The following is a 17,901-nucleotide window of genomic DNA, read 5'->3' as shown; positions in this document are numbered from 1 at the left end:
CATGTTAAATTTGAGGGGACAGCAAGACATTCAAGTGGAATCATCTGGTAAGTAATCATCTCTAGCCCAGATCTGGGATCTAAGACCCTCTGGAGTTGGTCTGGTCAGACAGTTGGACATTGGTCCTTCCTGAGGCCTAGCCTGCCTGGCCCAGAGCCAGATACTATTTACATCTTGCTGGTCCCCAGATTTATGTTCTTTTCCTCCACTCCACCCTCCCCTCCAGCTCACCTGACCACCCAGTTTCCCAAACACCTGCCAAGCACTCAGTATCTCAGGGTCTGATTCACACTCTCTTTTTTACTAGCAATTACCCCTCACCTATAACTCCATCTGCCAACATCCTTCCTTTCCTTTTAGCTCATCCAGTTTTTCCAATTGTTCCAACTGATCTGATTGCTCCCCCATTAAAATCCCATAGTACTTTGCTTTTTACCCCCCATGCATTTATTATTGAGTAACTACGATGCCCCAGGCACTTTAGAGGATACAGGATAAACATAAACAGACACAGACCCTACCCTCATGAAGTCTGTAGTCACACAAACACATGTAAGATTACACTTGGGACAAGCGCTTTGAAGAAGTGGTGGATGGAACTTTGCGGCTGCCATTCGGGGATCTGATGTAGTCAAAAGGCCAGGGAAAGGCACTTGGAGAAAGTGGCACCTGAACAGAGAACTGGAGGTTAGGCAAGGGAAGGGAAATGTGATGCAGGTAGCCATTTGTACTATGGTACTTATCTTTTGTTGTATCATTGTTTTATTATCGTGCTTATCTTCTTGCCTCCAGTGAGTAAAGCTCCTTTGAGGCAGGGCCTATTTCTGGCCCATCTTTTTGTCCCCTATAAGAGTTAGCACTGACGCCTACCTAGGGCTGTAAGACTATTGTCTAAATGGACTGAGGGGATATTGGCTGTCCCAGAACCCCTCAGCAGAACCGAGGACATTGGCTGTGTGCAGAACCCCTCAGCACAACATCCCCAAAACCTCAGGGGCACTAAGAGGTCACCCTGAGCCCCCCTTCACCGCCCTCTATTGTGGTAAATAAGGAACAGCATCATCTCCAGCTTCAGGCCCATTTTTATGTCCACTCTTGATGAAGGTATCTTCTGGCATTGAGCTGGGGTTTCAGGTCTCATGCCTTTGTGAGCATGAAGGCAGCCTGCCCCTGAGAACTACCTGTGACCCACAGCTTGGAAGGAGCACCAGGGTAGTTGTACCAGGACAGTGGGGTTTACTGGGGTCTCCAGATCCTGTTAACCTACTGCTTCCCACTTGCCCTTTTGTTCCTGCCACACAGTCCTTCTTTCCACTCCTCCAATATACCGTGACCAATTTTGTTTCAGCCTTTTGCTGCAGTTCCTTCCACCAGGTATGCTTTTGCCCCACGTCTTCAAATGACTGCCTCTTTATCCTTTAGGTCTCCCTTAAAAGTCCCTTTCCAAGAGTATCCATGTTTGAGTACCTCAGTTAAAGAAATTCTCCATTCCTCCCTCACTCTATCCCATTGTTTTATTTTATTTTCTCTGTGGAACTTACTCCAGTCTAAAGGGACCACTTTCTAGGCTAATTGCTTGCCAACAGTACAGACTGCATTACAGTCCATACAGGACTACATTACAGTCCAATGTAAGTTCCATGAGGGCAAGAATTTTGTCAGATTGTTCTCTTAGGTTCCCAAGTGACTGGAACAGAATAGTGAGCAACAAGATTAAAGAAATGAATGAATGAATGAATGAATGTCTCCTCTGAGTAAGTATCTGGATTCAGGACTAGGATTAGATTGGGATAAATCCACCTTGGGTTTAAGATTCCAATCTGGATCCCATTGCTAGTATGATCATATCTATATTGAACCCTGCATGCCATTTACTTCTCTTCCACCTCAATACCCACTTTTTTTTCACTTCCCTTCAGTCACATCATCCCCTACAACATATTAGTTGTTTGCTCCTAGGCAAGCTACTTTCCTTTTCTTTCTCCCTCTCTCCCTCCCTTCCTTCTTCCCTCCCTCTCTCCTTCCTTCCTTGTTTTCTTTCTAAGTAATGTCTACACCCAACATGGGGCTTGAACTCAAGACCCCAAGATCAAGAGTCAGATGCTCTACCAACTGAGTCAGCCAGGTGCCCCTACTTTGCTTTTCTAAACTCCAGTTTCCTCTTTTGTAAAATGGGGCTGATGGCCCGGCCCCTACACTCACAGTGTGGTGGTGAGGGTTACATGGAATAGCATAGGTTAGAGTACCTAGTGCCTATGACTTTCTGGTAGCAAGCTCTCCCTAAAGGTTAACTACAATTATGGTTTTATTATTGTCACCACACCTCTCTTTCTCATTCATAGGCCTCTGGCTCTCCATCCCCTCCCTCTAGCATCCTGTGTGCCTCAGGTCTGCCCACCAGGGGGCCCCACATGCCACTCTTCCAGCCCTGATCATCCATCCCCAATGGTGCAGGCAGCTGGCCCCTTACCTCAGTATCTCCCTTCTGTCTCTGATAACAGCTTTGTCACCTCTCCTCTGGTGCTCCCTCTTCATCCTAAATGTCTCAGTTTCCTGCCCCCAATACTCCATTCATTCTACAAATAGTTACTGAGCACCTACTATATGCCAGGCTTTGTGCTCTGTGTTAAGGATACGAGGAGAAAGATCAGGTACCCTCTATCTTCAAGGAATGCATAGTCTCTAGGAGGATGGTGGAGGGGTGAGAGAGAGCCCTGACCTGGACTGGGGGTGGGAAGGCAGAAGGAAATCAGATTGTCCTTTGGAATCAGCCCTCTAGCTGGGAAATGGAAGGGAGTTCCTTCCTGCCAGTCCCTCAGCCCCTCACTCCAAATACTACAGCTCCTCACATTATATATATCACATCCCCTCCAAAATCTCATCCCCTGTGGCCAATCCTTCAGAGCTCAGCCCCTCACCTTACATTCCTCAGGTCCTCTGTTAAGAAATACTATAGTCATTGGTTAAATCTGTGGTTCCTAACCCTTTTTTCAGTTCTTAGACACAGCAGGGATGGGAAAACACTCCTACTAAGGACGATTGCTATCAGGAGTAGTTACTGAGGTTGGTTGCAACTACTCTGTGCATTGTTGTGATTTGATGTGTCTTCCAGAGGAGAGAGGGGCATCCCTCACCAGGCCCCCTAGTTTAGGAACTGTTTATTTAAATGTTTTCATTTGTCTTTCTCCCTCTTTCTTATCCCCATTTTCATATGTTGTCACTAGGTTCAAATACCTCACCACTAATAATTTTCTCAGAGTCCTTGGAGAGAGACCATGACCTCATCACCCCTAATTCTCCAAAACTAGCCATAGAATCTTAGAGTTGGAGGGGACTTCGGAAGCCACTGGTCCAGTGAGTTTCAAACTTCTTTCAGGGATGTCTTTAAGCCAGGAACTCTTCTTCAACAAAACCTTACATTGAACCTCAATACATATGTTGAGTAGCTGCTGTGGCATGACCATGTAACCTGTACATTTCTGTGGAATATGGATTGAAAACTCCTCATGGGCACATGGCTAAATTCCCTCCAAATTTATTTTACAACATCCCCCAACAAGTAGGTAACTATTGTTTGTTTCCAAAAGTGTCATCCCCCTTGCATTTAAACACCTCACTTTCAACTGCCCCATTTTCCTCAGGTCTGAAGAACAAGTACCTTTCTACTCTAAAATTGCATTCCAAAATTAGGAAGGGAGGCTTCTCTCATTCAGGGAGCAAGTCCCATGGTGCAATTTTTGGAGCCTTGAAAGAGAAAGAGCAGAGGAATGACAGAGAGTCCCACCCAGTGGAACCCCTCTGGTGATTATCAGGGCATCAATTTCCTGTGTAATTCCCTGTTCCCCGTGCTGTGGGCACAGCCTGAGTGCTGGTGCTGCCCAGGGGACTTGCTGCAACCAGAACAGCACAGCTCGAGGACCCCATGAGGTTGCCATAGATACTGATGCGCAGGGAGCTGGTGAACTCGTTATTATTTATATGCATCTTCCTCCTAATTTCTGTGGGGTAGCTGGAGGTTGCGTAGGTACTACAGCAATGGGAATCAGGAGGGTGTGTATGAGGGTGTGTATTTGTGTGTGCACATAAAGGTGTCTATAAGCTCTGAATTGCCACTCTGGCCACATCAGAGTCTGACTTGTTGACAGAAGTAGTGAGAGAAGGAGGAGTGAGAGAAACATAGAAAGGAAAAAGGAGAGAATGATTTGGGTTTTGTTTTGATTGTGAAGTCTAATTTTCCACTTTATTTGGATGTTTCTCAAAATGAGAGGCAGTGCCAAGCACATAGTAGGCAGTTGATAAACATTTGTTGAAAGATAGCTAGTTCCCCTTACACAGTACTGTGAGTCATCCCCAAGGCTTCCCCCCACTATTTTTTTCATCACTCTTCCTTTTACCCAGAGGCTCATTGCAAAGTGCTTTATATGGTTACCCTCAAATATCCAGGGTAGAACCCTCATGCTCAGTGGAGAAGATAGCCCCCCCTCTCACAGTAGGTACCTGGCAGTTGTAGTGCTGTTTTAACATTTTTTCCTGGGATACCCTAGGGGACTTTCCAGTAGCCCTAGTCTGTGCTTGTTCAGATCTCCCTCCATCTTCTCACTCCACCTGATATTAATGAATATTAAGTTTCAACATGAGGAGGTCGGGAACCAGGTGGTCCTGAGGGCTCGGGAAGGGCATATTGATGATTAATATGCAGCCCCTATTTCTGGAGTGCAGACTAGCTGTCACTTCTGCATTTAAGGTAGATGACAGAAACTCGGGACTGTTTGTCATCCCCATATATAATCTCATTGCATTGCCCTGCCCAAGTCCCACGCTGGGACTTGGAACCTGGCTTTCACCCCAGTGCTTTGAGATAGGAAGTGGCCTTACTCCCCAGCGCCTTACTTCCTGTTGCCCTGGGGAGGGGTGGAGCATGGTGTACTGTCACCTCAGCCCTTTCCTCTGGCCCTCTCTGACCCCTTCCTAGACAATCTGTTAATGCTTTTCCTCTCTTATTCCTTAAATCGCCCCCACTGGGCAGTCTGGCTCTCCTCAGCTCCCAGGGCTGTTGCTTAAGGAGAGGAGGGGAGCCCTCCCTGGGAGATTTGCTCCACCCACCCCTCAGGGAGGCAGCCAGGGAGGCTGGAAAGCCTCTCAGCCTCTCAGCTGCCTTCTCTGTGAGCCAGCCTGCTGACAATGGAGGCCTGACTCCCAGTGGGCGTCCTGCTGTAATCAAGACTGAGCTGCAGCAGTTGGCCCAACTCCATCCTGCCCAGTTGGGGCTGGCCCGGTACTTGGGGTACACTTGCCCAGGGAGGGCAGGTCGGGAACCTGCCCAGCGTGTTTCTCCTCCACTGAGACAGTTATGTGCCTCAGTCCTACCATTCCTCTGACAGTGGGGACAGAGGAAGGAATGGTAGCTCCCTCCCCCTACCACAGCCCTAAGTAGTCCCTTCATTCCACAAATATTTCCTGAGGGTCTGGGGCTAAGTACACAATGATGAACAGAGGAGGCAGGGGCCCTGCCCTATTGGAGCCTACAATTTAGTGGGAAGACAAATATTAAATAATAATAGCTACCTCTGTTCTAATTAGGTGCCAGGAGCTCTTCAAAGTGCTTTATGTGATTTAGCCCATTTAATACTCACAACCCTGCGAGGTAGATACTATTATTCTTCTCAGTTTTCAGATAAGGTACTGAAGCACAGAAAGATTAAGTGACTTGACCAACATCACACAGCTGGTCAATGAATTGCCCATACATCCAAGCAGGCAGTCTGACATCAGAATTCACTCTTTAGACAACCACATTCTAGCTCTACTGCCTCTCATAGCAGTAAATATATCATTACAAATTGTGATGGGTGCCATAAAATAAAAATACAGGGTGTGCTGAAAGAAAATGGGGATATTTTCTCCTTCCTTCCACTTGCTCTTCCAGCCCACAACTGCACAAAACGTTTCTAATCATTCCCACTTCATCCCTGCCGTTACTAGCCTGAGAGAGAACATTGTCTTATCTCCAAGGTTGGAGTGCAGGAAGGCAAAGTTCCACCTGCATCCTTGGCTCTGGCCTGGTCTCCCTGAACAAACTGTGCCTGAAGGGTTTTATCTAATAATGGCCCTGATGCTTACACAAGTCTAGACTATCAGCTTCCAGAGGGAAGGCTGCTGAAAGCACTGGCTCTGCACAGGCTGGGGGCGCCGCCCGCGTGTGCAGTCTGACGCCGACTTTTTGACCTTGGCCTCTTCTCCACGTCGTTTGAGCCGGTCTGGGGGCTAAAGACTGCTAGAAAACTCGGTGGTCCAGACCGGTACATATTCCCAAAACACACACATAGCACGCACATTCCGAGCCCTTGCAGGGTCTGCCCTGGGACAAACCCACAGGACGCGAGGCTTTCGGCTCCCTCGGGGTGGCCCCGGGCTGGGACCCCCGCTCCTCTCTGCTCCCCTCTGCTCCCCTGAGCGCGCGGCCAGACCCGGGCGGCTCCCGGGGCGGGGCGGAGCCGGCGACAGAAGGCCCCTCCCCGGAGGCGGTCCGGGGGCCGGGCGGGGGGCCGGCGGGACTGGGGGCGGGGCAGGCGGGCGGGCGCGGGGGTGTCCCTCCCTCCCTCGCTCTCCCCGGTAAAGTCTCGCGGTGCTGCCGGGCTCAGCCCCGTCTCCTCCTCTTGCTCCCTCAGCCGGGCGGCGGTGACTGTGCACCGACGTCGGCGCTGGCTGCACCGCCGCGTCCGCCCGCCCGCCAGCATGGCCACCACAGCCACCTGCACCCGCTTCACCGACGACTACCAGCTCTTCGAGGAGCTCGGCAAGTACGGCCCTCACTCCGCCCGCCGCGGCCCCCCACCCTGTCCCCGCCGCCCGGGCGCTATGCGGCTCCTCGCCCCGCCCCCCGGCCCTGCACCGGCCGCTGCAGCGCCCCCTCGGCCCGCCCCACCCCCAGCCTTTCCCGCCTGCCGCCTCCGGGGCCCCCTCGTCCCCAGCTCTCTGCCCCGCAGCCCCCTCCGCGCCCTGCAGCAGCTGCCCAGGCTGCTGCACACCGCGCTGTCGCGGGGACTGCAGCCCCCGGACCGCTCCTCGGAGCCCTCCAGCCCCGCCCCTCCCTCATCCATCAGGCGCCCCCCATTCTGACCCCGCCTGCTCGCCGCGCCCCCTCCTCACCCTACTCAGGAGCTCACTCAGCACCCTGTCTCAGGTCCCACGCGCCTGGCACTCAGGACCCTCCCTGGCCCTGCGGCTCCAACCCCGCTGCGGTGTCTGAGTGTGGGGGGGATGTTTGGTGCCCGGCCCCGCCCCCCGCTAGTGATGCTTCCAGGATCCCAGCCCCGCTTCTGGGCAGTGCTGCAGCACCCCCTTATCCCCTCCCCCTATCCCTGCAGTGGTCCCGGGAGCCGCGCGCCGCAGCCGCAGCATCCCCCTCCCCTCTGCACTGAGCTGGCCGCTGCAGCAGCCCCGGCCCCCCCCCACCCCCACCCGCGGCGCCGAGCCCGGCCACTGCAGCCCCCGCCCTGCCCGCCCCCCTAGACGTTTCCAGAGCTAGAGAGTGCGAGCTCCTATTTGGGGGGAAAGTAGTGGAAAATATCATAGGGTTGGGGAGCTATTGATGTCTGAGATCCTCTCTTTCCGTGCTGTCAGTTGAGCCGGGGTGCAGTGGGATGAAGCCAGTTGTGGGGGCTCACTTTCCTCATCTTCCCCTATGATTGAGGGAGATTTCCCTCTCCGGATTATACCTTCTGTCTAATCTTCCCTTCCCCTACCCTCAACTATTCCCGCTGAGGGAAGGGCAGGGTCTCTGTCCCTTCTCCTGGTTCTCCTGGTTGGGACTGCAGAGCTGTCTGTGAGATGCAGCAGGTGTGTGTTTTAAGCATTGCCCACCAGCTCCTGATGTACAGCCTGAGGTTGGGGTGTTGCTTTGTCCAGTGACTAGATGTGGGAGTGGGATGTGGTGGTCCTCCATCACATCTGTTCAGTGTCATGCAGTGGCCTCATCCTTCTGCCCCACGTTGGATGGCGATGGTCACTATGCTGTTGTGTGTGATTTTGACTAAAGGGATGGTAATGCGATCATCGCTGTTCTCAGACCCGAAGCGTGTCTGTGTCACTCTGCTCTGCTCCGTGTCCCAGTTCTTTCCCCCTTCTCCCTCCAGGGGTGCTTTCTCTGTGGTCCGCAGGTGTGTGAAGAAAACCTCCACGCAAGAGTATGCAGCAAAAATCATCAATACCAAGAAGTTATCTGCCCGGGGTGAGTGTTCCCCCATCTTGGCCTCTCATTAGACTGCCTCGAAGGGCTATAGCTTCTGAAGATGTTCCAGGAATTAGGAGTTGTGCATTTTAGCCCCTGCAGAAGAATTGAGATTTCAGGGTTGGTTGACTTGGAAGCCAGGCAAGGAGTTGCATGGGGAACCAGAAGTGCTCAGGTAGAAAAGAATGAGAAAGATGTAAGACATGGAGATAGCTATGAGAAGGAATGGTCCCTGAAGGCTCAAGGGAGTTTGGTTTTTAAGGGAAGAGGAGATGTGGGGAGTGGTGGTACCATGGAATGGGGAGCTCTAAATTTGGAGTTTCTGTGTTGGGGGTAGTGGTAGCCACCCCAGGCCTGTCCTATTCCCTGTGCCCCAGTGGTGACTTAGGATGGAAATGCAGTAAGTGAACAGCTCTGACAAATCCAGCCTCCCCCTGCCCACCAGGCGGCAGAACAGACTCCCAAGGGAAGGGAATCTGTAAACATCAGGGGAGGCTGCTACTGGCGAGGGCTTCTCGGGAACAAATCCTGCCAGATGAACTTGATTGCTTTTTTGATCAAATTACAAAGTTGGTGGTGCAGCAGCAGATGCAGCCTGTCCTGGGGAGAGGGTGATGCCTCATGGTCTGGAAATCTCAATTGCCTGGCCCGGGTGGGAGCAGCATTGCGTCCAGATCTGAGGATTGTGAAGGCCCAGGCCTTGGGGCCTGCTTTGTGAGATCCTCCCAAGTACCTGAGGCAGGAGGGTGAGGCCCTGTCTTTCACACCTCGAACCTACACTCCCTGAACCTTGTATTGGGTGCTTGCCAAACTCACCTCATCTGATAGGTATAGACCCAGCAATGTGTGAAGTGCTATGTGAACAGGTCTAGTGAGTACAGAGGTAATGTGGATGGATCGTCATCGAGGGCGACAAAGGTTATTAGACTCAGAGAAAGGAATTTGTATGGGGCAATGGGATGCCATAAATATATTAGGAGCCAGGACAAACACCCTGGGGAAGGTGAGGACTGTGGTTAATAGTGACCCAGGCGTCTCTGGGGTAAGAGATACAGTAAATGTCCCTCAGCATCAGAGAAGCTGTTAAATTCCACAGAGATGACAGTGGGCTTCTGTTATGTGTACAGTTGTTCTGGGACCTGTTTACCAAGGCTGTGTCTGCCTCCTGGCTGGGAGAGCTTCTCTTTATCCCCCAAAACAGAGCTTGTCTTACTGTCTCCTTCCCAGCTTCCACTTCTTGCCATTCCTCTAATTGGCTATGAAGTTGACTTATTTGTTTGTTTTCTTTCTCTCTGGGTACCTTGAGTCGGAGGCGATGGTTGCCATAGAGATATGTGGGCAGTCAGATGCCCTCCTCCCCTGGGGTAGGGGATGACACAGTGGGCTGGGCTCTTTGGCAGACATCCTCTGGCCAAGGGTGCAGGGTGCAGGCAGAGACGACAGTTCTAGAGTGGATACCTCCCTGTGCCCACGCAGCATAGCCCTGGTGCATCAGAAATGGGGCTGGTGTCTGGTGTCTCCAGTTAGTGATGCAATGCTTAGCGTTCCTCATCTCACCAGTGTCCTCCGACCCAGGGGTAAGGGAGGGAGGGACTCTAGGAACCAAACTCTAAGATGTGAAGATAGCTGTTGTGGTGACTTTGTGGAGCTGCCTGCCTTTGGTTGTCATTTCCTTCTCCTTTCCTACCCACCTGAACTTTCCTGACCTGTGTCATCATGTTCTATTCCCTTCCTCACCTCCTTTCAACCTTGTCTTGGTTTTCTGACTGACATCTTTCTTTCCCTGCCCAAACTGGATGAGGTTTGGTTTCTCTTTGATTTTTTTTTTTTCCTCAAGAAAAGGATTCTTGTGTAAGATCATATGCTTCAGACATCAACTCCCCCTCTCTCGAGATGGTTATGCCAAGACTGGGGCTCTGTTGTATGGCTTGCGTGCCAGGTTAACTTAGGGACAGAGGCCTGGTCCTGGCTGATAGGCACAGGTGCCAACAAGACGGGTCAGGAATCTGTCGGTGCCAGTACCGTTTGGAGGTGGGAGAGTGGGAGGGTGTTGTCTTGGAGATGGAGGGACCAAGCTGGGGGCTGTGCTGTAGGTGTGGGCACAGGGGATGTGAGCTTGTGGAGAGTTGGGCCAGGGTGCCCACTAGGCTGGTGCCCATGGGGTTAGGGAGTGAAGGCCGTGGCTTCCTTGCAGCCTCTCAGTTTACGCTGTATATTTTATAAAGGTGCAGCAGCTGGGGCTGGGTTTCACTCGTCACTGTCTGTCTGTCTAGGGCTCCGCAGGTGTTGGATTTCTGTGTCTGGGAATGTGGTGGGCCCACTGAAGTCATCCATGAGGGTCCGAAGGGGCTTGCTCTGTTTGCTGAGTCTCTCTGCCTTTTCCTTTCTTGTTTGTGATTTTCTGTGCTGTAAGTCGAAAGGAAAGAAAAGGGTATCAAGCTGCTTCTCCTTGGCATCCATGGTGAAGTGTTCAGGAGGCATGGGGAGAGATCACCTGGTCTTATGGGGGATCTGATCTGGATGGGAATCCTTCTTTTGCTCTGTTGTTTCTTGTCATTGCGGCTTCAGAGGCCCATGTTCATAGCCGTGTTACAAGGTAGGGCGTGCGTGTGCCTGTGCATTGAGCACCGTCTTTGTCTGCTGGCCTGTCTACATAAAGTCACTGGAAGTCACATAACGTCACTCCCTTTGCTTGGAACAGTGATAGGTGTGGAGTTGGGGCTCTGAAGGGAGCCTGTGGTTCCAAGCTTAGCTCTCCACTAGGCTGAAGGAGGCATTTAAAATAGGCTTGGATGCAGGAGCTAGTGGGCCAGGTGATGGCAATGATAAGTCGTTATTTTAAGATTTAAGAGCACCCCCCAAGGAGCCTGAGCCCTTATGTCTTTTTTTATTTTTAAATCTTCATATTCCCTTCTTATCTTTATTCATATGCATATAGATTTTCACCTCGTGGAGCCTAACATTTTATATCCTGCTCTCTTGCTTACATCCAAAGCGTTTCCCCATATTGCTATAGTTGAAGGGCAAATGGTCCTTTCTTCTTCCGTAGTTTAGGATTTATCCTTGGAACAGTTAGCATTATAAGAAATCTCTGTATTTGGACCATTTATCTGGATTCCAGTTGCTTTTACTACAGTGGATACTTGGCCTTACTAAGAGATGCTACCAGAAACAGTATTTTGAAATCTGTTACAGCACTTGCTATGTCTATTTATTTAGTCTGTGTACCCCCTACGCCTGTGAAGAAATTTCTATTGAGGCTAAATGTAAGCAAGCTTTCCTCTTCCTGAGGACCTGTGAAGTGAGGGTATGAACCATATCTATTTCTTCACTTCTGTGCAGGCAGGGCCCAACAAAGTGCCTGACACATACGTAGCCTATACATGTTGAATGAATGGATTCAAAGGACCACATAACCGGTCATGGTTGCTTCTTGGCTTTGGCTGTCAGGAAACTCGGAGCCAAGTTGTAGGAACCCTCGTACCTTGTGGCTGGCTTGGGTTCCCCCTTTGTGAATCCATGGAGCCAAGCTGTAAGCCTGACATGACTGTTGGAGAGGACACATGAAGTTATAGACCGTGCTTGGGGCATATATGGTAGATGGGCGATGTAGGAAGATAGTGTAGCTTATGATTCTTTCTTCCCTTCAGAAATGACCTTATAGGGCAATGTTGGGACTTCCTCTCAGCCACAATTTTCAATTTTAGTATGTGTAAGGATCACCTGAGTACTGGTTAAAAAATACAGATTCCTAGTCTCCATCCACAGAAGGTCTGGGGTTGGGTCCCAGAATCTAAATTTTACACAGGTGCCCTAGTGAATTTCATGCAGGTGGTCCCTCAGCCATGCTTTAAGAAATGCCATCTAAAATCAGTAACAGCATCAACAATCACTCTTGCCACATTCTCCGAGATTACCAGACAAACCTTGGCCCAGCCTTTTCTAGGTGGCATCTCTGCCTGTATGTGGCCATCTGTGCACATGGGCTTTTCTGTGATTAGGGGCCTCCTTCTGAGCCCCCAGATTGAGGTGTCAGTCTGTGTCCAAGCCTGTGGCAAGCTGAGTGGCTGAGATTGTGGCATGTTGGCCACCAGAAGGGCAAAGGCTGTCCCTTTCTGGGTCCAGCTGGCCCTGGGGACTGAAATAGGATCCCCCTGGGTGGTGCCAGCTGTAAGTCCCCACCCCCTTAGTGTTGGCCTGAGTAGCCCCCATGACATTTGTGTCCCCTGTGGTATCTCCAAATGAGACTTTCCTGTTAAGGATCTGGGTGAAGTGAGGGGAGGGTGAAGCAGCAGTGCGGGAGGGGTAGAAGGAAGAGAGATCTATGCAGCACTGGAATGCCAGGACTCTGCAACTTGAGGAAGCATTTAAGGAGCTTGTATGCAGAACTGTGTTTTCCTCCTGAGGATAATAGGCCAGTCAGTTTCTGTTGACAGAGAGATGGGCATCCTGTATATAAGTGACTGAGCTCCACTGACTCGTCCGCCTAAGTGGATGAGAAAACAGCCTGGAGGTCCCTTCTCTGTGCCAAGGCTTATGCTGGGCCGGTTTTGTCATACAGTCACGCTGTGAGCTATGTGGCTTAGTTCATACAACACTGGCCTGTCACCCTGCCATCCTGTCCACCTTCCCAGAGTGACTTCGGGTGCTGGCCTCATGGGGTGGGGATGGAGGTTGGAAGGTGGCCCCATCCTTGATCTCTTCCCGCTGCTTGCCCTGGTCTCTTGTCAGAAGCTGTGTTCCAAGCTTTGAAGCTATGCTGAAACCCTAGAGGTGAGTGGCTGACCCCATTCTCTGGTGAGGCTACAGGCAGGGAAGGGGAGGCGTGGGTATGATGGGCTCCCGTCCCCATCTCTGTGCTCGCTCTCTGGACAGCCTTGGCAGGCCAACAAGGGCCTGATCCCATGGGTGCCAAAAGGGTGATGACAGGAAGAGATGGGCACTTTGCACCTCTTGAGTGCCTCTCAGCAGAGGCCTTTGTCATCTGCCCAGGGCCAAAAAGATCTGCCCCAGGGCCAGTGGGGAAACCAAGGCACAGAAGGTTGGTTTGTTTCTTTTGAGCTATAGGTATGCCAGTGATTTTGCTAGTGCTCAGACTCCAGCATCCTCAAGCAGTGTGGTCTTCACTTGGCTCCTCCCTTTAAACCAGATTCTGGGCATTTTGTTCCTGTGATGAATGTTGATATATCATCCCCACACCTCCATCTAGGCCCAGAGCTCAAAACCCAGTGGAGCAAATCCCTCCGTTCTGCTGGCTGAGGCCTCGCTCTCATTTGTAACCCCCCTCTCTAGGTACAGACCCTTTGTGGTGGGGACATTTCCAGCCACTCCCCACCAACACCATCTCTGCTTCCTGGCTGGGTCCTATCAGCAGCGACAACAGCTTCCCATCTGCTCCCCTCTTTTCTCCTCTCTCTCTTCCCCTCCCCCCCCCCCCCCCTGCTTGCTGCTGCCCTGGGAGGAGCTATTTTTAGGGGCTGCTTCCTGGGATGTTTTACTTGGGGCTGGTTACCATGAAGGAAATGTCACCAAAACAGTGGGCAAAGGCTGCAGGCACCCAGAGCCGTGCCGGGGGCATGGAGAACTCAGCGGCTGACCCTGTTCTGGCCCTGAGAGCATCCAGAGTGTCCAGAGGCAGAGCCCTGCCTTCTTGGACCTTGCTAGTGACCCCATGGGGATTTTCTCCACCCAAGCTGGTTTGGGAGACCTTTGCTATGGAACAACTTCTTGGTTCCTCTCTCCTTTCCCTCCTATTTAAAGCTTCTCTTATCTTACGACACAAAGGCCAAAGTAGGGCTTGGCTTTTTGTGTCACCTGGTTAAACCTGCTTGAGTTAGGACTGAAGAGAAAGGGAGAATACCAGATTAAGGGACAGAACCTTGGAGGTTCACATGAGCACATTTCAGGGCCTATCCCACTGTACTCATAGCCCTCAGCTGGTCCCGGGTGTGTGAGTGTGAAGGAATTGGAAGCCATGACCCCTGCTCTTACATGGTGGATGGACTTTGCTCTTAATTGGAGACTCTTTGCACCTTTAGAGTGAGATTCAAACAGGAAGGGATGTGGCATCACAGTGTCAGGATGAGGTCAATGGGATTGTGACTTGGGATTCCCACTGGTCAGTGCCCAAGGCCAGGGACTGTTAATAAGCAGCTGGAAATGCGGATAATGACACCAGATCCCTCTGGTGCCCTTGTTTATTCTCCTCCAGGTGATGCCCCAGAGGCCAGACGGAGGTCTCTGCTGCTTAGTAAGGAAGAGGAGGGCACTCAGGAGGGCAGCAAGAGGAGACATTCCACTTGAAGCATCTGAAATTGGGCTTTAGGAAACTGTAGGAATCTTCTCATCGATCATGTTGGGATCATAGGCACAGACCCTTGAAATACCCTTTGAAAAGTCAAGGATGTCATTGGGATTGGAACTTGGAGAGTGTCCTCATAGCCAGAGTAGAGCTCTGTGTCCTTTCCATGATAGAGGGTTGTGTATTTAGGTGGCAATAGGATCTTATGTGAAACTAGTACCAGTGGGATGCCTGGTTGGCTCAGTCGGTTAAACGTCCCACTTTGGCTCAGGTCATGATCTCACACGGTTCGTGAGTTTGAGCCCCACATCAGGCCCTGTGCTGACAGCTCAGAGCCTGGAGCCTACTTTGGATTCTGTGTCTCCCTCTCTCTCTGCCCCTCCCCAGCTCACACTCTGTCTTTGCCTCTCTCAAAAATAAATAAACGTTAAAAAAAATCTTTTTTTAAATTAGTGCTGGCACTTGTGGTTATAGAGAAAAGTCGCTAAATCAGTCATATCCCTACAGGGCCATGGAGGATCAATGGCCAGCCTTCCCTGGCCCCTGATCCTGTGATGGAAGGAAAGTGCAATTGGAGTAGGCTTCTCTTTTGGGTTTAGGGGAGAGGTGGTTCTAGAACTCTGCCTCCCCTTTGCCATATGCTGTCTCCTCACTGCTTCCTCTTTTCTGTCTCGCTTGGCACTGACCCTCTGGTCACTCCTTGCTGCTCTTCCTGTGATGGGTACTTGGCCTGGACCAGGTCTGGACATACTTGGGCAAAAGGCAGGAGAGGCAGAGCCTCCAGGGATGCCTGTTTCTTGGGCCTGGCTCTGTCTGGAGGGGCTGTTGGGGAAGGCCCAAGCAGATCCCTGATAACAGCCACTTCTGCTTTCTGCTCCTGTTGCTACCTCTGCTATTGAGGGGGAGAACTTTGCAGAGAGATGTGGTTGGAGCTGGGCTGAAGGTCGGCAGGGGTGGGTCTCTCCATGGCAGCAGCACACAGGCAGGCAGGAAGTGGCCCTGTGCAAAAGCGGGAAGTGGCTGTTGTCAAACAGGAAGGGGGGGCTGGGCCACGTGAGGGGGCGGGGAATAGCCCGCTTGAAAGGTGGGTGGGAAGAGGGTCAGCCTTGGAAGGCCTAGGAACGGTGAGCTCCATGGTCAGTGGGAGGAGGGGTGTATCAAGGGAGAAGGCCACCTTTGTGACAAGAGCACCAGCTGGTGTGTTATCACCTTAGGATGCCCAGCCAGGCCCTTGACCTGCCACTGTGGACCAAGTCAGTTCAGTGGCCTCACCTCTTTTGGGGTTGTGATACTGTGCGTTAGCCAGGACAGCCCTTGCAATTGGGAAAGATGCTCTACAAACCATATTTGTTCCTGAAATACCACAGCCTCTGCTAGGGTGGAGCTCTCTGCTTTTTCCCCAGACGTAGACCAGTCCTGGAGGGGACTACAGGCCAGGAGGTGTGTGGAGGAAAGAGACAGGAGACAATAGCAGAGAGGCCGGGGTACCGGCTGGCTGTGTATGGTGTGAGGAGGCAGAGAGAGAATGGTTGGCAAAAACCACATGGTTCATTGAGCAGAGCTTCTGCATGGCAGGACGCCACAGCCAACAAAGGTGAGGCTGAGGAAGAGGAGGGATCCTGCAGGCAGTGGCACTTCCTTAGGCTTTCCTCTCTCTGAGAAGCCCCTGTTGCTAACCTTTCACCTGCAGGCTGTAGACACAGGCGGGCCCCACCAAAACAGGAGGGAATACCTCGATGCCCAGGAGGGCTGCAACAGAGCTGAGTCAGAGGGCTCTGCTGGTGTGTTGTGGACTCTCTGGGTGCCCAAGCTGAGAGAGAATGGGTCCAACTCTCTCAGTGTCTCTGGTGATAGCCACGGCTGAGGTTCTCCATGTGCCAGGCACCGTGCCGAGCATTTACCTGATTACCTCATTTAATCTGCAGATATCACTGCCTCTGTTTTCTTTCTTTCTTTGTTTTAAGTTTATTCATTTACTGTTTTGAGAGAGAGAGTGTGAGCTGGGAAGGGGCAGAGAGAGAGGGAGAGAAAGAATCCCAAGCAGGCTCCACACTGGCAGTGTGTGGATGCAGAGCTGGAATTCACAAACCGCGAGATCATGACCTGAGCCGACATCTAGACTCCGACACTTAACTGTCTGAGCCACCTAGGCGCCCCTGACTGCCTCTGTTTTAGAAGTGAGGACACTCTTTCCCAAGGTATCTATCTGGCTCCTTTTATCACCTCCATTAGGTCCTAATCAAATGTCATTTCCTCGCTGAGGCTTTCCGTGATCATCCTATTTAGATATGTACTATTCCCCTTCCCTGCTTTATTTTTCTACATTGCACTTGCCAAGACATTTAATGTGCCATCTAGTTCTTATTGTCTGTCCCTCCCCCAACCCAGTGCCACTAGAATATCACCTCTATCAAGGCAGGGATTTTTGTCCTGTTTTGTTCACTGCTGTATCCACAGCATTTAGAACAGTGCATGTCACATAGAAGGCCTCAGTAAATATTTTTTTGAATGCATGAATGAGGCTCAGATGAGTTTAATAGCTTACCTGATATAGTAGGGCTTGGACTCAACCCGGGGCTGTCTGGCTCCAGAACTGTTGTGTTCATGGATGGACTGCATGGTTAAGGATCAGAGCAAAGACGAAGGAGTAGCCTGGGGTTCAGAGAAGACATGGGGACTCAGCTTCTTGGAGACAGGGCTGAATTAAGTGGCTAACAAGGACCCTCTGGACGCTGGGAAGCTCCTTCAAGGAGCTGGAAGGATGAATCTGTGTCTCTCCTCCTTCTGAGTCACTGATAAAGCCAGAGCACCCTTATTTTTAGTGCTGTTGCTCTTGTGGGACTGGAACCATTAGCCAGTAAGAGACTTATGGGAGGAGATAAACATTAATCTTACAGGCCTTCCCCTTAGCAGCCACCTCCGCATTGCAAGATGCTGTTCCTCTGCACCTGCCTGGGAAGCCATGCCCAAGGGTTGTGGGTTGGAGGGTGGTGAGGTAAGTAGTCAGAGAGAGGGAAGCTTTGGGGCTGGCTAGCTGGGTACTCCCATCCCAATTTCAGGGGCTGAGAGGAAGGTGGGGTAGCCCTGACATCCTTCCAGCCATATCTGGAAAAAGCAAGCTCCCTGCCAACTGGGCTGGGCTAGCACTACTTTCTCAACTAACTCTAGGGTCTGAAAGTCCCTGGGACTGATGGGTCCCAGGTGATGTGGGAGTGTGGGGTTACCTGTGGTTTTCTGGCTGCATCCCGGTTAGAGGTAATGCCAAACCTGAGGATAGGAAGGAGGGCCTGACCCAGATCTTTGGGCAGCTGGGATGGATTAGCCTGGGCAGCAGGAACTAATCTCTGCCTGTCCCCACCTCCTTTTTCCA

At 51.5% G+C, this 17,901-nt stretch overlaps 1 protein-coding gene across 25 annotated transcripts in view; it reads left to right on the top strand.

Annotated features, from left to right (window-relative positions):
• Nucleotides 1-2,096: 2,096 nt before the first annotated feature.
• Nucleotides 2,097-17,901, top strand: part of CAMK2G (calcium/calmodulin dependent protein kinase II gamma) — a 61,232-nt gene continuing 45,427 nt past the window's right edge. For 20 of the 25 annotated variants that reach the window (XM_047824377.1, XM_047824376.1, XM_047824370.1 and 17 more), the window contains exons 1-2: nt 6,669-6,800; nt 8,136-8,230. In XM_047824377.1, the coding sequence (XP_047680333.1) occupies nt 6,736-6,800; nt 8,136-8,230 (160 nt within the window). In that variant the 5' untranslated portion in view covers nt 6,669-6,735. The other 5 variants (XM_047824379.1, XM_047824378.1, XM_047824362.1 and 2 more) reach the window with 4 other exon arrangements.

The sequence above is a fragment of the Prionailurus viverrinus genome, chromosome D2, assembly GCF_022837055.1.
Source record: "Prionailurus viverrinus isolate Anna chromosome D2, UM_Priviv_1.0, whole genome shotgun sequence".
Classification (NCBI taxonomy): Eukaryota; Metazoa; Chordata; class Mammalia; order Carnivora; family Felidae; genus Prionailurus; species Prionailurus viverrinus.
The sequence above is the reverse complement of the archived record's forward strand: the minus strand, read 5'-3'. Positions and strand labels throughout refer to the sequence as shown.